The sequence below is a fragment of the Bombyx mori genome, chromosome 27 (assembly GCF_030269925.1).
Source record: "Bombyx mori chromosome 27, ASM3026992v2".
NCBI classification, from domain to species: Eukaryota; Metazoa; Arthropoda; class Insecta; order Lepidoptera; family Bombycidae; genus Bombyx; species Bombyx mori.
Window position 1 is genome coordinate 7765383 of NC_085133.1, and position 22368 is coordinate 7787750.

At 38.9% G+C, this 22368-nt stretch overlaps 1 protein-coding gene across 7 annotated transcripts in view; it reads right to left on the bottom strand.

The window, feature by feature from the left end:
- Treh-2 (trehalase-2) overlaps positions 1-22368 on the bottom strand; it is a 95556-nt gene that overhangs the window by 28100 nt on the left and 45088 nt on the right. For 5 of the 7 annotated variants that reach the window (XM_062676391.1, XM_062676393.1, XM_062676390.1 and 2 more), the window contains exons 2-5: positions 6943-7157; positions 2263-2402; positions 1282-1419; positions 415-527 (exon numbers count right to left, since the gene is read on the bottom strand). In XM_062676391.1, the coding sequence (XP_062532375.1) occupies positions 415-527; positions 1282-1419; positions 2263-2348 (337 nt within the window). In that variant the 5' untranslated portion in view covers positions 2349-2402; positions 6943-7157. 7 annotated transcript variants of the gene reach the window in all.

Here is a 22368-nt window from a genome sequence, read left to right on the forward strand (position 1 = left end):
TAATAAAATCGTGTAATAAAAATCAAACCCGCAAAATTATAACCCTGCCTATTTTTGACGTGAGGCAATAATGCGTTTCGGTTTGAAGGGCGGAGCAGCCGTTGTAAGTATACTGGACCTGGAACTCATAGCTCAAGGTAGGTGGCGGCATTTACGTTGTAGATGTCTATGGACTCCAGTAACCACTAGTAAACAATAAAAAAAAATCTTCTTTTCATTTAATTTACCAACATTTTTAACCTTTTCACCACAGTAAGCCTTCTTCTTCTGAATATTTTTTTAATCAAACTCCACTACAGTTCGACCAGTAACAAACTAAACAACAACAAAAAAACTAAAATTCAGTTTAATTTGCACTTTCGTGAAAAATTAACGCAGGACGATCGTACATTTTCAACGGATTCATACACTCACCAGGGTTATGCTTCCAATCACTGGGCCTCCAGTCTTCAAATTCCGAACCCTCAGGATCGAAGTTCTGATTCACGAACTCCTGTATGTCCGCTTTAGTCGGATTAGAATCCGTCCTGAAATTAATATTTTAATTTACATTTAAGATATATTTTTTAATTTATTGCATAGATGAGTGGACGAGCTCACAGCCCACCTCGTGTTAAGTGGTTACCGGAACCCATAGGCATCTACAACGTAAATGCGCCACCCCCTTTTGAGATATGAGTTCTAAGATCTCAGTATAGTTACAACGGCTGCCCCACTCTTCAAACCGAAACGCATTACTGCTTCACGGCTGAAATAGGCGATGTGGTGGTACCTACCCGTGCGGACTCATAACCACACAATATATATAAGAAGTTCCTCATTAGTTTTTAGATCATTTAGACGGGGTTATATTCTGTACTAACTTTATGTCGTCAAATATATGAACGTATTTTTTATCTATTATAATTATGTACGTATTTCTGCTCTTAAATGCTACCTAAAATTAATAAATAATATTCACATTTATTCATTAACTTATGTAAATACACCAACATCGCTGACGTGACCAAATTTTTTTTTTCCTGCATTCATAACTAATTTTTTTATTGGATATGCGCTTAATTTCCTTCTTATTCAAGCCTTTAGTATGTATGTGGATAGCTTTAATTCTGTTTAATCACATTACGCATAGACAGCTCTATTTCTTTTGCATTAGTACCCACATTTGCTTAACACAAAAATCAAACATAACTCATTTTAGCCGAACAACAATGAAAACAATAAATTGGACTAAAAAAATTTTTAAAACATTACTCCAAAATGGTGACGAATGCCTCTCACCTGCTCATCATGTCATAGAAGTGCTCCAACGTGATCTTTGGTGATATTTTAATTTTCATATCCACAAACGTCTTCGAGTCATTGTAGAGGCCGGCCATTTGGACCGTGTTTAACAGTGGCCCGTGGCAGTAAATCATACTGAAAAAAAAAGTTTTTTTAATTTTTTTATTGCTTACATGGGTGGACGAGCTCACAGCCCGCCTGATGTTAAGTGGGCAGCGGAGCCCACAGACATCTACGACATAAATGCCGCCACTCACCTCGACATACGAGTTCTAAGGTCTCCGTTTTTACAGTAGTTGTTCACGGCATATTAGAGTATATTTCAAAGGAACTATAATATGTATTTGAGACAGAAGGCGATTCAGCAAATAAGGGACTCGTTCAAAAATTAAATATGTAAATCAAATGTGAAAGAAACAAAACAAGGGATTCCCAAGATGTATACGTCAAAGTATATTATGTAGAGGTTATATTGAGGGGTGCAAGGCTATTGTGGATTAAGCGACATTTTGGCAAATTTACATGAGAGCCAAATAAAATTGAAAATTTTGTAAAAAAAATATCATAACAAAAGAACTTATTCAGCTATTTGAATGGACTAAACTTAATTGAGGTTCAATTACTTAAAAACGTCGAATTTTTGATACTATCTAATACCAAATAAAACGGAGTTCTAATCACAAAGATAATTTTATTTTTATTTTTTTTATTGCTTAGACGTGTGGACGAGCACACAGCCCACCTGATGTTAAGTGGTTACTGGAGCCCATAGACATCTACAACGTAAATGCGCCACACACCTTGAGATATAGTTCTCAGTATAGTCACAACGGCTGCCTCACCCTTCAAACCGAAACACATTACTGCTTCACGGCAGAAATAGGCGGGGCGGTGGTACCTACCCGTGCGGACTCACAAGAGGTCCTACCACCAGTAGCGCGTATTAAGCATAACAATAATAATCTTCAAGAAACTCACCTGTTACAGGCAGGAGGTAGTTTGCTCCGATCAGCAACGACGCTAGCGGCCATCGCAAAACCGACCCAAAGCCACACCATAAACATAGTTCCCGCTTAAACTTCACACAAGAGAAAACAAAAACAAAAACAAATAACACTTAGAACATGTTATGTTTGTAAGTAAGTATTCACTTCAGTGTGTCAATAAACGGTGAACGCAACGTACGTGTCTATTATTTACTAGTGGCGAACGCGGAAAAAAAAAATCAATTTGTGGCTTGTTTGTTTCTTGTTTGGACTAATTAAAATTATATGAACATAATGTCGGTGGGACAGTTGAAAGAATTCGCGGTAAACAGTGGAAACTGGTCCTCATATGTTGAGAGATTGGAAATGTACTTTTTGGTGAATAAAGTGACTGACGATTTAAAATTACCCACATTAATTTCCATTATGGGTGAGGAAGCGTACGATTTATTATCGACATTAGCCAGCCCTTCGAAGCCGTCACAATTAACATATGCTAATGCTGTAGCGATGTTGGCAGCTCACCTGCAACCGAAGCCCTCAATCTTGGCGGAAAGATACAAGTTTCGACAACGTCGGCAGCTGAATGAGTCAATAGCTGACTACCTCACAGAATTAAAAAAAATATCAAAAAATTGTGAATTCGGCTCGTCGCTGGATGAAAATCTGCGTGATCAAATGGTTTGTGGATTAAAGAGCGAAATCATACGGCAAAGGTTATTTGCCGAGGAGAAATTAGAATATAAGCGTGCAGTTACGTTAGCTTTGTCATTAGAAGCTGCGGAGAGGGATGCGATTGCAGTGGAACGTACGCCAATTGAGGAGGTTAACAAAATTAACTTCAATGAATGTTCAAGATGTGGAGACAGGAGACACCAAGCAAAGGATTGCATATACAAAGACTACGTGTGCAGTTCATGTCATGAAACCGGCCATCTACGAAGAATGTGCCCCAAAAACGGGCTTAAGAACCAGGCGGAGGCAGCCGGGGGTTCAGCACGCACCGGGCGCCGGGGGAACCGGGGTGCAGGCGGCAACAGGCGATCGTGGCGCGGGCAGCGCGGTGCGGGACGAGGAGGCCGAGAGCGGGCTCCTTTGCACTTATTATACGATCAAAACAACGATGACACATACAACAACTTCAATAATGAACAGGACGGGTGTGGAGAAGAAAATGAGCCTATGTACCAAATGACATTGAGTAATTATAAACCGGTGTGTATTAAAGTTAAAGTCCAAAATTGCTTGCTCAAGATGGAGGTCGATACTGGATCGGCGTTATCTTGTATTAGCAAGAATGTTTATGATAAATATTTTTCTAAGGAGAAGTTACAGGCATGCTTATTAAATTTAAAATTTTACGATGGCTCAATCATTCGGCCTTTAGGGTTTATAAACACTATAGTGAAGTACCAAGGTGTTTCAAAAATGTTAGACTTGTATGTCATAGACAAAGGAACGACTAATCTATTGGGCCGACAATGGTTAGCTGAATTGAATATTAATATAAAAATATCAAAACCTACGAGTTTTAAAATACAACACAGTAACTTTGTAACCGAACACGCACGAGACTATAATAAATTAATTAATGAAATTGTTTCTAGACATAAATCCTTGTTCGACGGCACATTGGGTAAATATACGGGGGGCACAGCAGAGTTAATCGTGCGGCCGGATGCGGTGCCTATCTACTGCCGCGCGCGACCGCTGCCGTATGCGCTGCGCGAGCGCGTCGATGCCGAGCTCGACGCGATGCTGGCCGCCGGCGTCATCAAACCGGTGGACCACTCCGACTGGGCCACGCCACTTGTCGTAGTACGCAAAGCGGACGGCGGTCTGAGAATATGTGCGGACTATAAGGTAACCCTTAACAAAGTATTAGCAATCGACAGATTTCCGGTTCCAAAAATGGAGGACTTATTCAGTAATCTCAGCGGAAATAAATTTTTTACTAAGCTTGATTTATCTCAAGCTTATAATCAAATAGTCTTATCAGAACGTTCTAGCGAGTACACGGTTATCAATACACATAGAGGATTATTTAAATATTCCCGCCTCGTCTACGGGTTAGCTTCGAGCCCAGGCATTTTTCAAAAACTAATGGTAAATATGTTTAAAAATGTCCCAAATGTAGTAGTTTTCTATGATGACATATTGATTAGAAATCAGGACCTAGACAGTCATTTAAAGTCTATAAAAGAAGTATTAGATATATTAGAAAGGTATGGCTTAAAAATTAAAAGGAGTAAGTGCGAGTTCATGGTAACAGAAGTGAGGTATTTAGGGTTCATAATAGATCAAAATGGGGTTCGTGTAGACCCAGAGAAAGTCAAATCAATAGCAACAATGCCACACCCAAATAACGTGACAGAATTAAAATCTTTCATCGGTATGGTAAACTTCTATTCGAAGTTCATACAAGATTTGAGTGCACATTTATCACCTTTATATGCCCTTTTAAAAAAAGGTAAGCACTGGATGTGGGGAAATGAACAGAATGCTGCTTTCCTGAATGTTAAAAAGTTTTTGTGTAGTACAAAAGCACTCGCACATTTTGATATGTCTTTGGAGTCGGTGTTGACTGTGGATGCGAGCGCGCGTGGTCTGGGTGCCGTGTTGGCGCAGCGCGGGCCAGGATGTCAGGAGCGCGTCGTTGCATACGCTTCACGCGCACTCACCACTCATGAATTACACTACAGTCAGATTCATAAGGAAGCATTGGCGATTGTTTTCGCGGTGGAAAAATTCCATCAATACTTATATGGGAGAAAGTTCATACTACGGACCGACCACAAACCTCTGGTGAGCATTTTCGGGCCTAACATAGGTATCCCGAGCGCGGCAGCTAGCCGCTTGCAGCGCTGGGCTATTAAACTATCAGCATATGACTTTGAAATCGAGTACGTTAGGACAGATAAAAATGTAGCCGATGCACTTTCACGGTTAATCGAGTCTCAAAAAAATGACGTAGCTTCCGAGGAAACAGACTTACCCGAGCAAACCTACTTACACTTCTCAACAGAAGCTCTGTTAATAGATTATAATGTTCTTAAAAAACAAACTAGTAGTGATCCAATCTTAAGTCGCGTATTAAGTTATTTAAGGGACGGATGGCCCTTAGACATAGAAATTAATGAATTAAAACCATATTATAATAGGAAAAACGAACTTTATATTGAATTAGGATGTATAATGTGGGGTCATCGTGTGGTTATACCCTCTTCATGCAGAAACAAAATAATAACGGAGCTTCATGATCCGCATATGGGCATAGTGAAAACAAAATCGCTAGCACGTAGTTACGTTTGGTGGCCGGGAATCGACGAAGCGCTCGAGACGGAATGTCGCGCTTGCACCGTGTGTGCTGCCGTCGCAGACGCACCTTCTACACACGCGCCCCGCTCGTGGCCCTGGCCCTCACGCCCCTGGTCCAGGTTACACTTAGACTTCTTAGGCCCCATAGGTGGAGTCACTTACCTAGTTGTAGTGGATTCATGCTCCAAATGGATAGAGGCAATTAAAATGCAGAGGACAACGGCACAAGCGGTTATATCGGTACTGCGGGACTTGTGGTCAAAATTCGGCCTGCCAAAGCAAACGGTCAGTGACAATGGACCGCCTTTCTCGAGCTCTGATTTTCAGAAGTTTCTGATTCATAATGGCATAAAACATATTTATTCAGCTCCCTATCATCCCGCCTCTAATGGGGCCGCTGAAAATGCAGTTAAAATTTGTAAACGTGCGATTAAAAAGGCATTAAAACAGAATTTAAACGTAGATACAGCTCTGTGTAGATTTTTATTAGCCTACAGAAATACAGAACATGCAACTACCGGCGATAGTCCAGCCAATATATTACAGGGTCGAAGTCTCCGTATGAGATTAGATAATTTAAAACCAGAAAGGCAATCTCGAGTTATCGCGCAACAAGAGCGGAGCGAGCAAAACGCAGGGGGTGTGCAGCGACAACTCGAGCCGGGCACTAAGGTGTGGTATCGGGATTATCGAGGTCTGGATAAATGGGTACCTGGGACGATCCTCAAGCAATTAGGTAGTCGTGATTACTGTGTACGATCTAGTTTTGGAACCGAGAATCATAGGCACGTCGATCAGCTAAAATTAAGGGTTACAAAAAATATAGATAAAGTTGATACCTTTGCGTCGATTCGTAAAAATATAAGTCCCGAACTGATCGCGCAAAATTTAGACTTAAGAACACAATCACGTAAGTCGCTATCATTTCCCATGACAAGTGGCGAGGAACCAGTGGCGGTGGTCAACGATTCGGGGAAGAGTAGTTCACCACCAAAAAATAGCACACCGGCACAGGATGCTGTATCGCCTATTCGTGGCAGCCCTATGAGACCCGCTGTGCCGATAGACAAGGGAGCATGTAATACTGGTGGTAAGAGTATCAATGAAAATGTGACACCCAAACGTGAACGTCCTGTAAGAATACGCAAGCCACCAGTTAGATATGGATTCGAGGAAATAGATTAAGTATATAGTTATAACCTCTCTTTGTTTTTTTTTACTTTAGTTTGTTATGTACGCTTAGTTAAGATATATATATATATATAAATAAGGGTGGAGGTGTTATGTTTGTAAGTAAGTATTCACTTCAGTGTGTCAATAAACGGTGAACGCAACGTACGTGTCTATTATTTACTAGAACACTAAAACAAATGACTTTTGATAATAATTTAAAGAAAAGGAACAATTTTTATCACTCCTAATTTAGATTATTATTTTTTACGTCTTTAAAAATATATTTGTGAGTGCGATGCGTTTATTCTTGAATGGTCGACAGTGCATTTTCGTTGTCGTCCTAATGGTCGAAGAGCTTCGTCAGGACACTAAGACTTCACGTGCCAGCTTACGTGTCTGGAACAAAGGAAAATATACGGTTAAAATCAAAATACGTTGTTTTACGTGAATAGGCAACCTGAACATTAAAGGCTTCGTCAAACAGAACGCGTACTTAGCGCGCGCCAGAGCGCTAAACTAACACCGCGCTATGAGGCCGAGATGTGTTGTACTACAACGGTATTATACCGTCAAACAGCGCTATAAGCGCTATAGCGCTGGCGCTCTGTTTGACGGTATAATACCGTAGTAGTACAACAGCCACGCTATGTAGTACGCCAGCGCTATGAGCGCTATAGCGCTGGCGCTCTGTTTGACGGTATGAAATTTATACCATAGTAGTACAACACATCTCGGCGTCATAGCGTAGCGCTCTGACGCGCGCTAATTACGCGTTCTGTTTGACGAAGCCTTTAATTAAATTTGTTTTCACTACCTATTTGCTGGTAGCATAAGAGGCTATTACAGCTACGTCATACGATACGTGCGGAATCAAAAGACTTCCTACCACCAATAAAACCGGGTCCATGGAACCACGACGGATACCGTCTGTGGTGCTTGCTATGTGCTAATTAACATCTCTCAGAATATAATTAGTGGTCACTATTTCCATAAGTCGCTTATTATGTTTGTCTTATATCTTGACAATTATTCAGTTTTACAATTTCGATTACACGACAATCTATAAATAAAACCACTTACAGCTATTCTATATCAGCTATTATCGTCATATGATAGATAATGCTGTATTTGCAATTATTTGCGAAGGCCGCGTCGGCGATTGGTTCTTGTTGGGCTAAACTAGAGATCGATCAAAAGATTATAGATTAAATTTGGGCGCCCTTTTTTCCTACCTATTCGCTGGTAATCTAAGGGGCTATTTCAGTTAATCTATGGCCGGTAGGTGAGCTCATAGGTTCAACCTGAGCGAGTTTGCTAACTCTGGGTCTAGCAAGAGCAGTGCTTCGCAGAATGCATCGGCGTTTTAGAAGCCATCTTGGCGGTATTACTTTTTTATTAGCGAATCCAATCCTCTTTGGTTCAGACTGGAGATGGTTATGTGGCGGGCCGCTATCATGGAACACAAGATATTTGACGCCTGAGTCTCACTAACGATTTTAGTCAAGATAAGTTTGCATATGTACAAGTTCCAAACAATAAAATTCGGAACATCGCGCTTGTTTACTGGGCAATCTTATACGTTCGATGGAAGATCTTTAGGATGATTTTTAAAGGTTAAAGACAAATCTCTCGTTTGTAGACGAGCGGTTGAACTAACAACCTCTGAAATTCTATGCGAATCTTCGATTACACACACCGAAAGATAATAGTCGACAATTTATTCATTCAACGAAATAGCTGTGCGAATATATTACGGGATGATTTTTCTCGAACTTCTTAGTGAATTTTTAAAGGATTTTAGGCTCTAAACTAATTCTTTAAGGACGACAATGAACTAAACGTGTACTTAAGAAATAACAGATTGCTCTAGACATCACCTTTTGATTCAAACAAATGTGACAGAATGAGGCTTCCTTAAGTACTGGACCACTTTAGACTTCATTCACTTCAACAACATGTCATGTTTGAGAGACATAACATGAAGGTTATGTCTCTCAAAAATGTAGAGGTGTCTATTTCGAACAATTCTCAATCTTTGGTTACCAGTTTCGTTTGATGTCCAATCAATAAGATAGATCCGCTATACCTATATTTTGTGGTTCTAGACAATTTTTGTACTAATAGCAACAAGGAACAAGCATATCCTTTGCATGATTTACGAGGGTCAATTGTCACCAATTGAAAGATTACCTCGACACGACCTTGCGCGTCTGTGTGGAATTCTAGTTCGAGAATTTTCCTAACATTAGATTGTAGTTTGCCAAATATCGTAGATGTTGGACAAAGATTGGATCAAACCATAACTGCTTTTAGTCGGAGCCGAATCAAATCGTTGCTGCATTTGTTTCAGGTGTTTCAATTGGCTACGTCGTAAGTTGTTTTTCTAAAGATTTATAATCCTTGTTTTGGGTCTGTGTAACATTTATATTATTGTCCTGTTATAGCTATCGACAACAACCTTCGATTCTAAGGTTGACCTACGTTTTTATTTTCACATCGTATAAAGACCAGTTTTTGAAATACACCAACAAATCACCTAACGCGTCATAACGCCAATCACGTGAAAGTCACTCCTACGGTTATTCTGTCATTTTAGCGTAGACCTGCACGTGGTCTTGGCACTAATTCAACCACAGTCTGTCACGACCCGCACAGTCTGTCACATAAGGGTTCGTGATCTAAAGCAATCCGAACCTGAAGCAAACCTGTTTACAAGGTGATTTAAATCCAAGCATGGTCTTTATGACATTACTTTTTCTGGGATGGCGGGTTTGATAGCAGCCCAGAACCTTACCACCTTCATAAGAACAGGGGTCGAGCATGGGCTCACCTAGAATGGGTGGGTTTGTTAAAAGCTGTCCAACCGCCGAAGGACAACTACTAGCTGAGGGTGGCTGCTTGGCTGCTTTGTGAATGTATCTACTGCCGGATCGGAATCCCTTGGGATTGCATTATATCATGAAACGATATCGCTATAAAATAAAACTAAAAAAATACATTTTTGACGCAATGATTCCAAGAACGTATTTAACCTCCTTTGAAAAACTAAGCCAGAAACTACCATAATACCAGACACGCGTATATAACAAAACCGAATGCTCCATCTCAGTAAGTGTTTCCAACGATCATTCAATCAAAATATGCTACGTATTATGTAACGGTGTCTTCTATTATCCAACCGAAACACGACAACACGCTTTAGGACGTGCCTCGGTCCAGGATCGCGTTAAAGAACACACTCACAAAGATACTCCCAAACGATCGCATTATAGTAAATTTCGTCAGGACTCTTCAAACAGGAAAACGTTCATAAGCGTAGTGTGTGACAGAAATAGAACACGGGACGGTCTTATTCTTTGTTACGAATGCATTTAGAAATACACGTTTATCAATTGCCTTGTGTAAGAAGATGGTATTTTTTTGCTGCCAAAATGAGATGGCCTCTGGTAAACCTTTTGGTAAGCTGCTTCCAGAGTTCACACCCTACAACGTGGTTTATGCTAACCATCTAACCTTAGAAGGAACGCTAGTAACTGGCCATCTTTTCTCGTAGTAGGGCGTTTTGTGAGCCCGCACGGGTATGGCAGCGAGGGGCAGCGGTTGTACTATCAAAATTGAGACTTAAATCTCATGTTGCAAAGTAAAGAAGGGAGCATTTATGTTATTGATGTCTACTAGTAACAAACAACCTTCAAAAAGTTGAATTACATTGAATCAGAACAAATAACAAAAAACAATAAGCGTTTTTTAGAACAATTACTAAGATATACACACTTTGATAACTAACTATTATCAATATTGTCGTCCATAATTATTATAAAATATTTTTTTGTGTATCTCAGGAATGTGGACAAGATAGGACTATCATAACAAATTACATTATTATTTTTGCAACGTTTCGGTCTTTTATTATTCGGTAGGCAGCGGCTTGGCTCTGCCCCTGGCATTGCTGAAGTCCATGGGCGACGGTAACCACTCACCATCAGGTGGGCCGTATGCCCGTCTGCCTACAAAGGCAATAAAAAAAAAAAAAAAAAAAAATTAGTCTTTTATTTGATAACTAACATTTTGTAGTTGCAAAGAGTATATCAAAACACTCGGAACGAACTAATTCATAGGTTTCGGAAGGAAGTAAGGGTCCACGGCAATTTGAAGTCGGTTCACCAGCTCATTTAAATTTGCGCAGATGTCTGACTACAGTTTCCGTGCAGGCTATAAGCGTCCGTGACCTTACTGGCGCACGGTATTACAGTCGTGCTATTGAACAGTTCCGGTCCTCGGGTAGGTAGGTGCCAATTTCAAAAACCTTATCCACGATTCACTCATCTCAAACATTGTTGCAACAAAATAACGACAGCCAAAACTAACTAACGAAAATTTTAAATTCGCATTTTAGGTAGGAAGGCATGCGAGTACGCAACATTGTTACTACAGTTCTATCTATTTTGGCCGCAAAACATTCTGGCGTTCCATCTTGCTCGGTGGTACTATTAACAAATAAACAATAATCCGACTAAATTAATATTTCTCTGACGTGATGACGTCTGGTATTATTATGAAAAATAATTGTAAAGTTGTCAACATATTATTATTGTATTGTGTTTCGCAGTCATGTGATGTTTAGCTTTAGGAATTTTGGCCCATAGACACAGCCCACTTAATTTCTCGCCGGATCTTCTCAGTGGGTTGCGTTTCCGATCCGGTCGTAGATTTTGCGAAGCACTGCTCTTGCTAGGGCCAGTGTTAGCAACACTCCGTTTTGAACCCAGTGAATTCACCTACACGTCCAGGAGAAGCTGAAATACCCTCGCTATAGACTCCAAAAAGACTGAACCGATTTGGATGATATTTTCAGATAGTCTAGTTTGGTGCTGTGATGTTTGGTAGCGTTTGGATCGAAGTCAAATCAAAGATAGCCCAACAAAGCGGACGGGGTTTGATTCGTATTCTAATTAATTGACCGTAAGGTGTATTGTGAACTCGGTACCTATACGCCCACAAAGCCCGCTGGCTACCGTGGCTTTCCTAACCTACGTGCAGCGAAAAACAAGAAAATAATTAATTGACGTTTCTTCGGCGACTCCATGGCAAATACATGGAGTTCTGGAATACCTTCAGATAGGGCTATTCTGTGCCTATATCTGTCGTCCTGCTCATCTAGGTATGAAAAGTGTACCGGTTATGTACGACAATTGAGAATTTGACCCTAATTTATGTCTTAAGATAATCCTTTAATATGAGCCGGTTGTGTTATCGCCAAATATTCTCAGTGGGTTCATTCAAATCCGTCGAAAATAGGTCTCGCAATGTAGCTACCCTTGATTTTTTAAGCCTCCTCTGGGGGTGATCTGGCACTTTTTACCAAACCTTACCCTTCTGGAAGCAGGTAACGTCACAAGTCAGAGTTCCAAAAAAATATTAAATAATAAAATGCGATTCATTGTTTATTGCAATTATCCAATCAAGGTCAGTTCCAAAGATATATACAATTAATACGCCTAATCTTAACTGATTTATATCATAACTTTTATCTGTATTTTTTGGTCCAATTAAATTGTACGAAGGTAGAATTATTTTAATCAAAGAACCTTTATTTTCAACAAAAACTTTGGCAAATTGACATACACAACTATGAGCCATTTTTTTGTGTTATTTGAAAGTAGCAGCGGACGAACTACACAAGCCTACATGCATACAATCTAACCAGTCCTACACAAACATATCTCGCGACATCATCATCATTATCATTCTTTCCTATTACCCTCTGCTGGGGTGTAGGGCTCGAATCAAATCCTTCCATTTACATCGGTCTTGGGCAGTCTGTTCTAGGTCCTCCCACGTCATGTCCAAGACACCTAGCTCCTGCTCCACCGAGCGTCGCGACATAAGAGACAAAAATACCTATTTCGTATTTTCAACTAATGCTAACATTGGACATCTTTTTTTTTTTTTTCTTTTTTTTTTTATAACAACTAAGAGGCAAACGAGCAAGACGGGTCACCTGATGGTAAGTGATTCACCGCCGCCCACGGTCACCAGCGTTTGCGCCAGTGCGTTGCCTACACGGATTACAATCTACACGGATGTCTCAAAATAAAATAAAAATACAAAAGAAATCGTGCAGAAAACAATCTGGTATTTTGCCAGGAGAAGCAAGTCTCCTGACTATACGAGCACAGCGTAAACATACTAATATTACCAATATTATAATCTATATCTAAACTCTATACTAATATTATAAAGAGGAAAGATTTGTTTGTTTGTTTGTATTGAATAGGCTCTGAAACTACTGAACCGATTTGGAAAATTCTTTCACTGTTTGGAAGCTACACTATTCTCGAGTGACATAGGCTATAATCTTTTTGAAAAAAATTAGGGATCCTAACTAAAACTCCTATAATGTAACTCAAGGTGTAAAAAAATTACCTACAATATTCTTTACATCGCGTGCCCTGCGAAAACTATTGATGATAGAATAAAATAATGTACCACGACTTTGTAGAACACATTATTAATTACAAAAAGTGTCGCGACAGCATAGGTCTAACTATTGCAGTTATGCCGCAATAAGAGTTATTTTATTAAAAAAAATAAAACAACGACAAATATCGTTGAAAATTTTGTTAAAGACCCGAGCGGAGCCGGAGCGGACCTCTAGTAATAAATAAACATACAATTATGATAGAGATATACACTTGTGTTGATCGAACACATGCGCTAGATATACAAGACTTAATCGAAACGCAATAACACATGACAAGTGCATGCATAAAACGAACTAACAACAATTGGATAAACAGTATAAACTATATACATAATGTAAGCTGGACAGGTCGTCGAACCCCACTAAGCCGTGCCGCCGAACCTCATGGCTTCTGACGTCTGCATTTCGTGAATGCGACCTTTCGACTATGCCATGGGCCTAGCTAATGAAACTCGTAATGTTCTACCATAAATTATGGATGTTTGGGTATCTTTGTTTAAATACATTTTAACAGACTTTTTTTTTGTTGCCGACTTCAGCAATGCCAGGGGTAGAGCCTCGTTTGAAGAAGGACATGTCATAGCCCTTGGGAAACAGCTCGGGAAACACTGCAAGTATTATGATTGGTGATTATTTTACCCCAGAACTTTTTTCTAGGCGAACAGATGATGATTTTGTATTTATTTTAATGCTGGCATTTTAGATGCGATCCCATTAAAATTTTAGCAAGATGTGACTGGTTTTTTTTTATTATCCTTATTAATGTATGCTTTATTGACTTCAACAACATTCATGAATTTCTTGTTTTGTTTAGCTGAAATCGGTGTTCTTTTTTGTTAAGATTTTATATTATTTAGGGACACAGAATTTAGATATATTGTCAGCGGTAGAACAAGATAGGACGCAAGAAATAAATAATTATTAAGTAATGTTAGAAACACGAAATTTTCAATAGCCTTCTAGCGATATTGACTTTTATAGCCGCAGTAGTATCAATGTTAAAGATAGGATATCAAACACTGGACTCTAAGACGACTCTAAGCTCAATAAGTTTGCAGACAGATTTACGACCGAGTTCAGTGATGTAACTATGCGAGCAGGCGAAAACGCTTGCGTTCCATCATCTATCGCGGCAGCCGTGTCGTATCAAATAGCAAAATTATAGTCGCGACGACCGTACTACGTCATTATAGAGGATAGTTTTTACAATGTTATATAGCACGGAAACCGCCACGGAATAGATAAATAAGGTTGGAAAGGCCTTTGCTCTAATTTTGTATTAGAACCAGTGTCGCCGCTTCATCCCCACTATTTTAATTACTACACATACACATACTGTGATTACAAGTATTTCGCACACAACAAAAACACTCACACGTAAATCTCAGGACAGATATTCGTTCGTAACTAGCACAAAACACCCGTAGGCATACACACTCACACACGCAAAAAGGCAATAAAAATGTTCATACACGCTAGTGCTTGATAAAATCGATATTCTTTATCGATAAATTATCTGATGAATGAATGGAGAAAATGAAACATGAAATAAATATTGAAAAAGAAAACTATTTTACTTTTATTAATTACAAATAGTCACTGTCCCTGGAATAAAATGTATTTGTTAAGCAGTTGGCGCTTGCTATTAATTGCGAATGAATTTTTCAAAACTAAGTGTATTCTGATTTTTTTATGGTAAAATCATTTTCAGTAAAATGTTTAGAGCAAATAGTACTCGTCTTTGTCTCCAGTTTCCTCTACCTGTCACGTCAATCCATTGTTCCCTGGCGTTAGGTTCTTTAGGAAACCTAAAATTTTTAATTTACTGCATAAGTCAAATAGCATTTTACTTAGATTTTAATTCGTCTTAGACAATATAGTAAATACCCGTAAATGAGAGGTCTACATGTCCCTTTATATTATACCTTCACATTAATTCAATGATAATAATTCAATAATAATAATACATATTTATTTTACTCAAAATACGTCTCACTAAGAATATACTAGGTATCATTAATAAAATATAAAATAATGCAAAAATTATCCATGTCAAATGTAAATATAGTCGAGAATTCTGTCGATGATTTTATTTCACCACATGGTCACCTCACTATCGACAAACTGCACCACGGCCAAGTGTAGAGAACGCAATGCATGTAGTACATTGAAAGCTGACTTGGTCGTTGCGGCGAGTACACATCGCGCAATGTATGCTATTTATAACTTGCTGCAATAATATTGTTAACGTTTGGAATTTCATAATGCTCAGTATATTTTTATGTTTTAGACAAATAATATTGTAATTAAATAGTAATTTCGACTTACCGATCGAAAGATATACCTCCTCGCTCTATACTTGAGGTCTGATTTTTTGTTTTACAAGTTATAATTACACAACACGGCACTATAAAGCGGAGATCTGTTCGCCAAAGTAGTCCGAAGCGCACTAAACGCGGTGAATGAAAGAATCGGTCGAGTTATGTTTGTACAATCATAACTGTGGCACGCTTGCCCCGCCTACATTACCATTCCAACCTTATTTATCTATTCCGTGGAAACCGCGATGAGACGACGTACAAGACACACTATCGTGTAATCGTCGCCACTTTTTTTCCTACCTATTCTGATAGCCTTGAGAGGCTAGTTCAAATTCACCCTAGCGTGTAGGTGAGCTCTCGGGGCTCAAACCGGAAGCGTTGCTAACACTGGCCCTAGCAAGAGCAGTGCTTCGCAGAATCTACAACCGGATCGGAAACGCGACCCACTGAGAAGATTCGGCGAGAAACTCAATGGGTTCTGTCTATAGATTAATTTACTCGTCGAGCCCTTCGTTGCAAGCGACGGGTTCGGCGAGGAAGGTGACTGGTGCTTGAGATATCTAAAAGCACCGTTAATGGATCGGGAGGATCCGTAATGACGTGTTTAGGGCATCATCGCCACAATCACCGGTCTTGTACTGCTTGCATCCAACGGATTCCCGCGAACCGTAGCAAGGCGTCAGTCTACCTCATGAAAGGTCTACTCACGCTGCCTTTTATTATTAATGCACGATCACCACTCGAGATTTTTGAGCAAGCTCTCATGCCGCTTCAACGTTGCAGCGAAACTTTATCACGTAGTCAATCGACACTGCGGTGAATCGCAAGAGGCCTAGACCGACTAATTCTCCTCATTAATGACAGAACGCATGGTGGACCGAGGGGACGCCACCTTCCTACTCATTTCGGCGGCAAAGCGGTCTTTAATAATAGCAGCTATGCCTAAAAGTCATCAACGCATATGCGGCAATAATAAAGAGCGGTGTGGTTAATAGCAGGAGCCTTCCTTAATTCTTATTCCAAGAAACCAGCCAATTATGGTTGGTGTAAAGAAATTCAACTATGTGGACATACCAGCTGGCTTTTACCTGTCCAAATACCTAAATTTACCCACGCGACTCGTCGACGGGCCTCATTCCTCTCGCCCGTTATCACTGGTAGACTTAAGCAGATACGGTTATATAAATTGCACGTTTCATTGAGACCAGTATAACGCGTATAAAGCACACGCGTGGGCGAGATTAACAAGGAAATTAGACGAAATTACCGCTATTTACAGTTCCCTGCGCCCTCAAGTGTGGTACGTTCTTTTACAAAAGCAATTTATCGACTTTAGTCAAACTAGAACCAGCACCCAGTCTATTTCTGCCATGAAACAGTAATGCGTTTCGGTTTAGCAAGGAAGACGTTGTACCTTACAATGGTGCCTTAGAACGAATGTCTCAAGGTTGGTGACGTCATTTACGTTCTACTCTCTACTCTAAAATTGATGGTCTCATCAATCACTTTACACCAGATGGGCTATGAGCTCGTCTACTCAACTCAGCAATAAATAAATAAAACTCATCCGTTTTGCCCCGTGAATATCTAAACACAGATCAGATTGCTTCTACATATATCTAAGTATCTACTAGTACCACTATCATGAAACTCGACCTGATGTCTAAGAGGAGGCATCACCGGAAACCGTCAAGCAATAATTATAAAATAAATGGGAGCTTAACTCCTTGAAACTGTGATATTAATGTTGTATTTGCAGTTCTATAGATAATTAGTTCTGTCCGATTATTCGATAGCTGCCGAAAAGATAATAATTTTTTTTAAATTGCAAACATGCGTTGCGGAAATTGATTTTCGGACGAATACCATTCCAATACTGTGGCAGTGGAGATAAAGACAATCGTGCTAACCAGGTCCGAAGCGTAGTCCTAAAACCGATCGCGATAGCCAATTACTATTGAAGCTCTGGCAGCATTAGGGCCTTAATCACACAACAAGAACCATTCCAGTAACATTAATGGGAATCTAAGGGTCAATCAAATCTACGCAGTTAACCGTGTCAATTCGTTTCCAAAGTGCGTACCTCTGTGTGTCACCACGAAAAGGATTTCAGCCGACTAATACTCTTAGCACAATAAAGGACAAACCCGAAATCCATACAAACTTGGGCCTGGCGTTACAGTGCTAGAATTTGGGCATAAGTTACAATACCTAAGAAGGTTTCATGAGCCCAATTTTCAGGTCTCCCAGCAATGGCCAAATTGGTAAAATCAGACAATGTTTACATTTTAGGTTATGTTTATTGTTCGAGATATTTTAATAAAAACGATATTTTTGAGGCTGTTTCCTACTAAAGATGAGTAATTTTTTACGAAACCTGTTGCAGCAACAGGTTGCTTTAAAATAAAAATGGAACCTGTTACGAGAAATCGCGTGTTAGGTTGTTTACGAAAACGAACGAAAGCCAAAAATTGAAAACAACGTAATGCGATACGCGCTGCGCACGAAATGATTTTTTAAGGGATTTTATGACCTGGTAACTAAGACCTTTAGGTCAGTCTTATTTTAATTTTAATGAAAACTTTTTTATATGAAAAACTATATTTATATGATAACTTTTTTATATAAAATATAAATCATTACGTGCTCCCATATTATCTCATTACATTTCATTTCATTTTATTTTATGCCTTTTTTTATTTTTATTTTTTATTGCTTAGATACCCATCGACGAGCTCACAGCCCACCTGATGTTAAGTGGTTACTGGAGCCCATAGACATCTACGACGTAAATGCGCCACCCACCTTGAGATATAAGTTCTAAGGTCTCAGTATTGTTACAACGGCTGCCCCGCTCTTCAAACCGAAACGCATTACTGCTTTACGGAAAAAATAGGCGGGCGGGAGGTGCGGACTCACAAGAGATCCTACCACCAGTAAAATTATTAATGTAACTACGCCATAGAAAAACTCAAAGTACCAAATCGACTTTTTCATGTTATATTTAAGATTGCCAGTTGAAAATATTTTGAATTGCCGCAGTTGCCGCGACATGATTTCGTGTCATAAATAAATGGCACAGTTATTTATTTCTTTTAATGATTTTTGTTAGTAGATTTTGGTGCTTTACGTTACGTTATTCAATGAGATTAAGTTGACAGTCTGGCCAGCGAATCATGGCACAACTAAATAGCGGCAATCCAAAATATCTTCAGTTGGCAACATTAAAGATAACATAACACGATTTGATACATTTGTATTTTTCTATGGCATAGTCACATTAATATAAAAATGCAAAACTACCCTTTCATGCTATATTTAATGTTGTCAGTTGTAGATATTTTGAATTGCCGCCATTGTAAGTAGTTGTGTCACGATTCGATGGCCATACTCTATTTACATTGATAAAAATACCTGTAAAAACAGTCATTTATCCTAAAGCAAAAGAGTATTAATTATTTTTTACACTCGATTTCCACTAAATCGATCCTATTTTATGGATGCTCTAATTCTAATCCGCACGTTTGTGGAGCTAGTTACGTATATTGAAATAAGTGTTGCAGATGTTTACAAAGATTGTTTAAAACAAAAAATTGAATTCAACTTATTTTCTACACTTGGCCATTGTCAATGAAGCTAAGATTTCAATAGGTTAATCAAGCAAAATAGACGAATTTTTTGGTACATATCCCATTCGTGTAACGCTTAGGCCCAAAATGGGGTTTCTCCTTTCATATTTTATAACATTTCGTTTTATTCTGACCCAAGCTTAAAGTTTTCTAAGCAACGTGAAATTTGAGTGTATGGTATTTTCGTCGGTTTTCGCGAGTCGTATATATAATTAAAACCATTGGTTTTTTTCCCATCTGTTTGCTGGTAGCGTAAAGAGCTATCCCAGCTACGTCCGGACAGGTAGGTGAGCTCACGGGCTCAACTTGAGAGCATTTTCTAACACTAGCCGTAGCAACAGCAGTGCTTCGCTGAATCTACCACCGGACCGGAATCGCGACCCACTAAGAAGATCCGGCGAGAAACTCAGTGGCCTATGAACTGTTGCTATCACGGTTTAATATCGAGTTTCATTCTTCGTGTGAATATCTAAGTGTGATAATTTATTTATAAAACAATAGACGGTAGTCAGCACAATATTGGAATGCCGATAAATAAGGTATTAATCATCCGTCACCACGAAAACTGTAAGTTATTCGAATGACGAAACCGGAAAGACTTTAGGCCACCAGTAATCCTTCTTTCATTAAAAAAAAAGTTATTCGAAATGTCGGAAATAAATAAAAAATTAAAATTAAAAAAGGTACATAGTTGTAATTGTTAAAGAATATATAATAATATTTCGTTTTTTCATAAAAATTACAATTTAAATAGAACGGGTGTGAGCTTGTCCATCCATCTAAAAAATAAAATAAAAAAGGGTCATTATTTTTTACGTCATCGCTATGACAAAAAATCCTCGCACTTCCCCATGAACGAGTACACTCGTCAAATTCGGTTAACTAGTTAAAGTTGCAATCAAAATTAGCAGCAAAATTGTCTGTCTGTGGGCCGCGGTTACTACTTAAAACCAGTGAGACCGGAAACTCGCTATGTGAATAGTAAAAATTGTCTATTTACAAAATCGTCTATACCCTAATAGTATTGAGATAGTGTTGCATACAAAACGGTTTGTAAAACATATGGATGTGAATAAATTTAGTAGACGCACTCAATAGTTGTGATTCAAATCGATGGAGTTTTCCCATAAGCAATACTAATTATCAATACTATGAAACAATCGTATAGTCGTGACGAACCGATATAATTCCTGTAGGTAAACCGAATTTAGAGTATTTTCGTTAATACATATAAGTAGAGAGACACGTTTTGTTAAATTTCCTATACAGCGTTTGAAGTTTCAAGGATCTTTAGGTTTCATGGTTTGCTGTATTGCCGTTTTCTGTGCAAAACTGATCCACACCGACTATAAGGGAAAGATAAAAAGAATTACCTTTGTATTTTTACGTTATCACTGTTTTATCTATGCGAATAAATAAAATTGGAGTGTCTGTTTGTAATAATAAAATAAACAATTTTTACTAAATGCGTAAGTATGTTATACTACAGTACATATTATTATACCAAATATTTTTTATTATTTTTTGTCTGTCTGTCATTCTGTTTGTTCCGACTAATCTCTGGAATGGATGGACCGATTTTGACGAGACTTTCACTGATAGATATCTGATGATATGAGGAGTAACTTAGGCTACTTTTTTTAGACTAGCTTCGCCCAGCGGCGTCACCCGCGGTACTACAATAACCGCGGGAACATCGCGGGACTCAGCTATCAATAATAAATTTTAATATTTCGAAGCAAAGCGAGGGCGGGTCGCTAGTATATTAATAAAACTAGTAAACCTTTGCTGTAGATATCTTAAATGAGCACCAGCAGTAATGGTCTCGAACAGAAGGAGAGACATTGTAGGATGCCTCTAATCTGCACCCTACAATAATAAACGACCACCAAGCGGTTCATGTTTCACGGCTGTGTCACAGCAGTAGCAGCTTTAGTTCTTTTTTCTTCTAATCTTCCAAGCCCTTATCCCACTGTGTGGGGTCGACGCAGCTTGACCTCTTTTTCCATTCAAGCCTATCATACGTCATCCCTGTACTCACACCCTTCTCTCGCGTATGCTCTTTCACGCAGCCCATCAGTCTTTTCACGACGCCTCCTAATCGTTACCTTTTATTACTCAGATGGGTGGACGAGCTCACAGCCCCCCTGTTGTTAAGTAGTTACTGGAGCCCATAGACATCCATAACGGCTGCCCCACCCTTCAAACCGAAACGCATTACTGCTTCACGGCAGAAATAGGCAGTAATATTGCAGTTTGTCTGATAAAAATCAGTAGTTAGGTAGGGAGCGGCTTGGCTCTGCCCCTGGCATTGCTGACGTCCATGGGCGACGGTAACCACTCACCATCAGTTGGGCCGCATGCTCGTCTGCCTACAAGGGCAATTAAAAAAAATCAAAGATCAAAACCCGCTTTCGTTGCTAATTCTTCCGTGTGTCGATGATGGAATAAGCCACGACATTTACATAAATTTAGCAGGTTTTTATTCTGCTCTCGTACACAAAAAAAAAACTGGTTACCACTACGTTTCAAACGGTATAGCTATCAATTAAAAATAAAAATAAAAGAATTTATTTTAAACTAGACGATGACCGTGCTTTGCTCAGTTTTTGATAACGCCATCTTGTTGTGTCTTTAAAGCAGTTAGTTGCTCTCAATTAAGAAAAATAGTATTATTATTCGCCAATAGATGTCGGGAAGAGTCATTAAGTTCATTATCGATAAAGTTGATTATTGAAAACACGAACAAAACAACATTTTCTGAAAATAAATCGTAGCTAGATCGATTTACCGCCCCCGAAATTCCCTGTATACAAAATTTTATGAAAATCGTTGGAACCGTTTCCGAGACTCAGATTATATATATATAATATACACAAGAATTGCTCGTTTAAAGGTATAAGATTTAATTATGTTTTAAAGTATTTTTATAATACCTACCTACTACCTATTACTTATTCTTTTTCTTATTAGCTTGACTGGTATCTTCAAAATATCTATCTATATTACGGACTCTTTCAATGCTATTTTCACCAATTAAAGACTTCTGATAAACTCAATTTATGAGTAGCTTCATACCCTGACCAGAGTAAAACAAATGCTTTTCCTATTCCGTTTGCTATTAAAGCGTTTATTTTTTAAATTCAAATTCGAAAAGTTCTATTAGATATTGC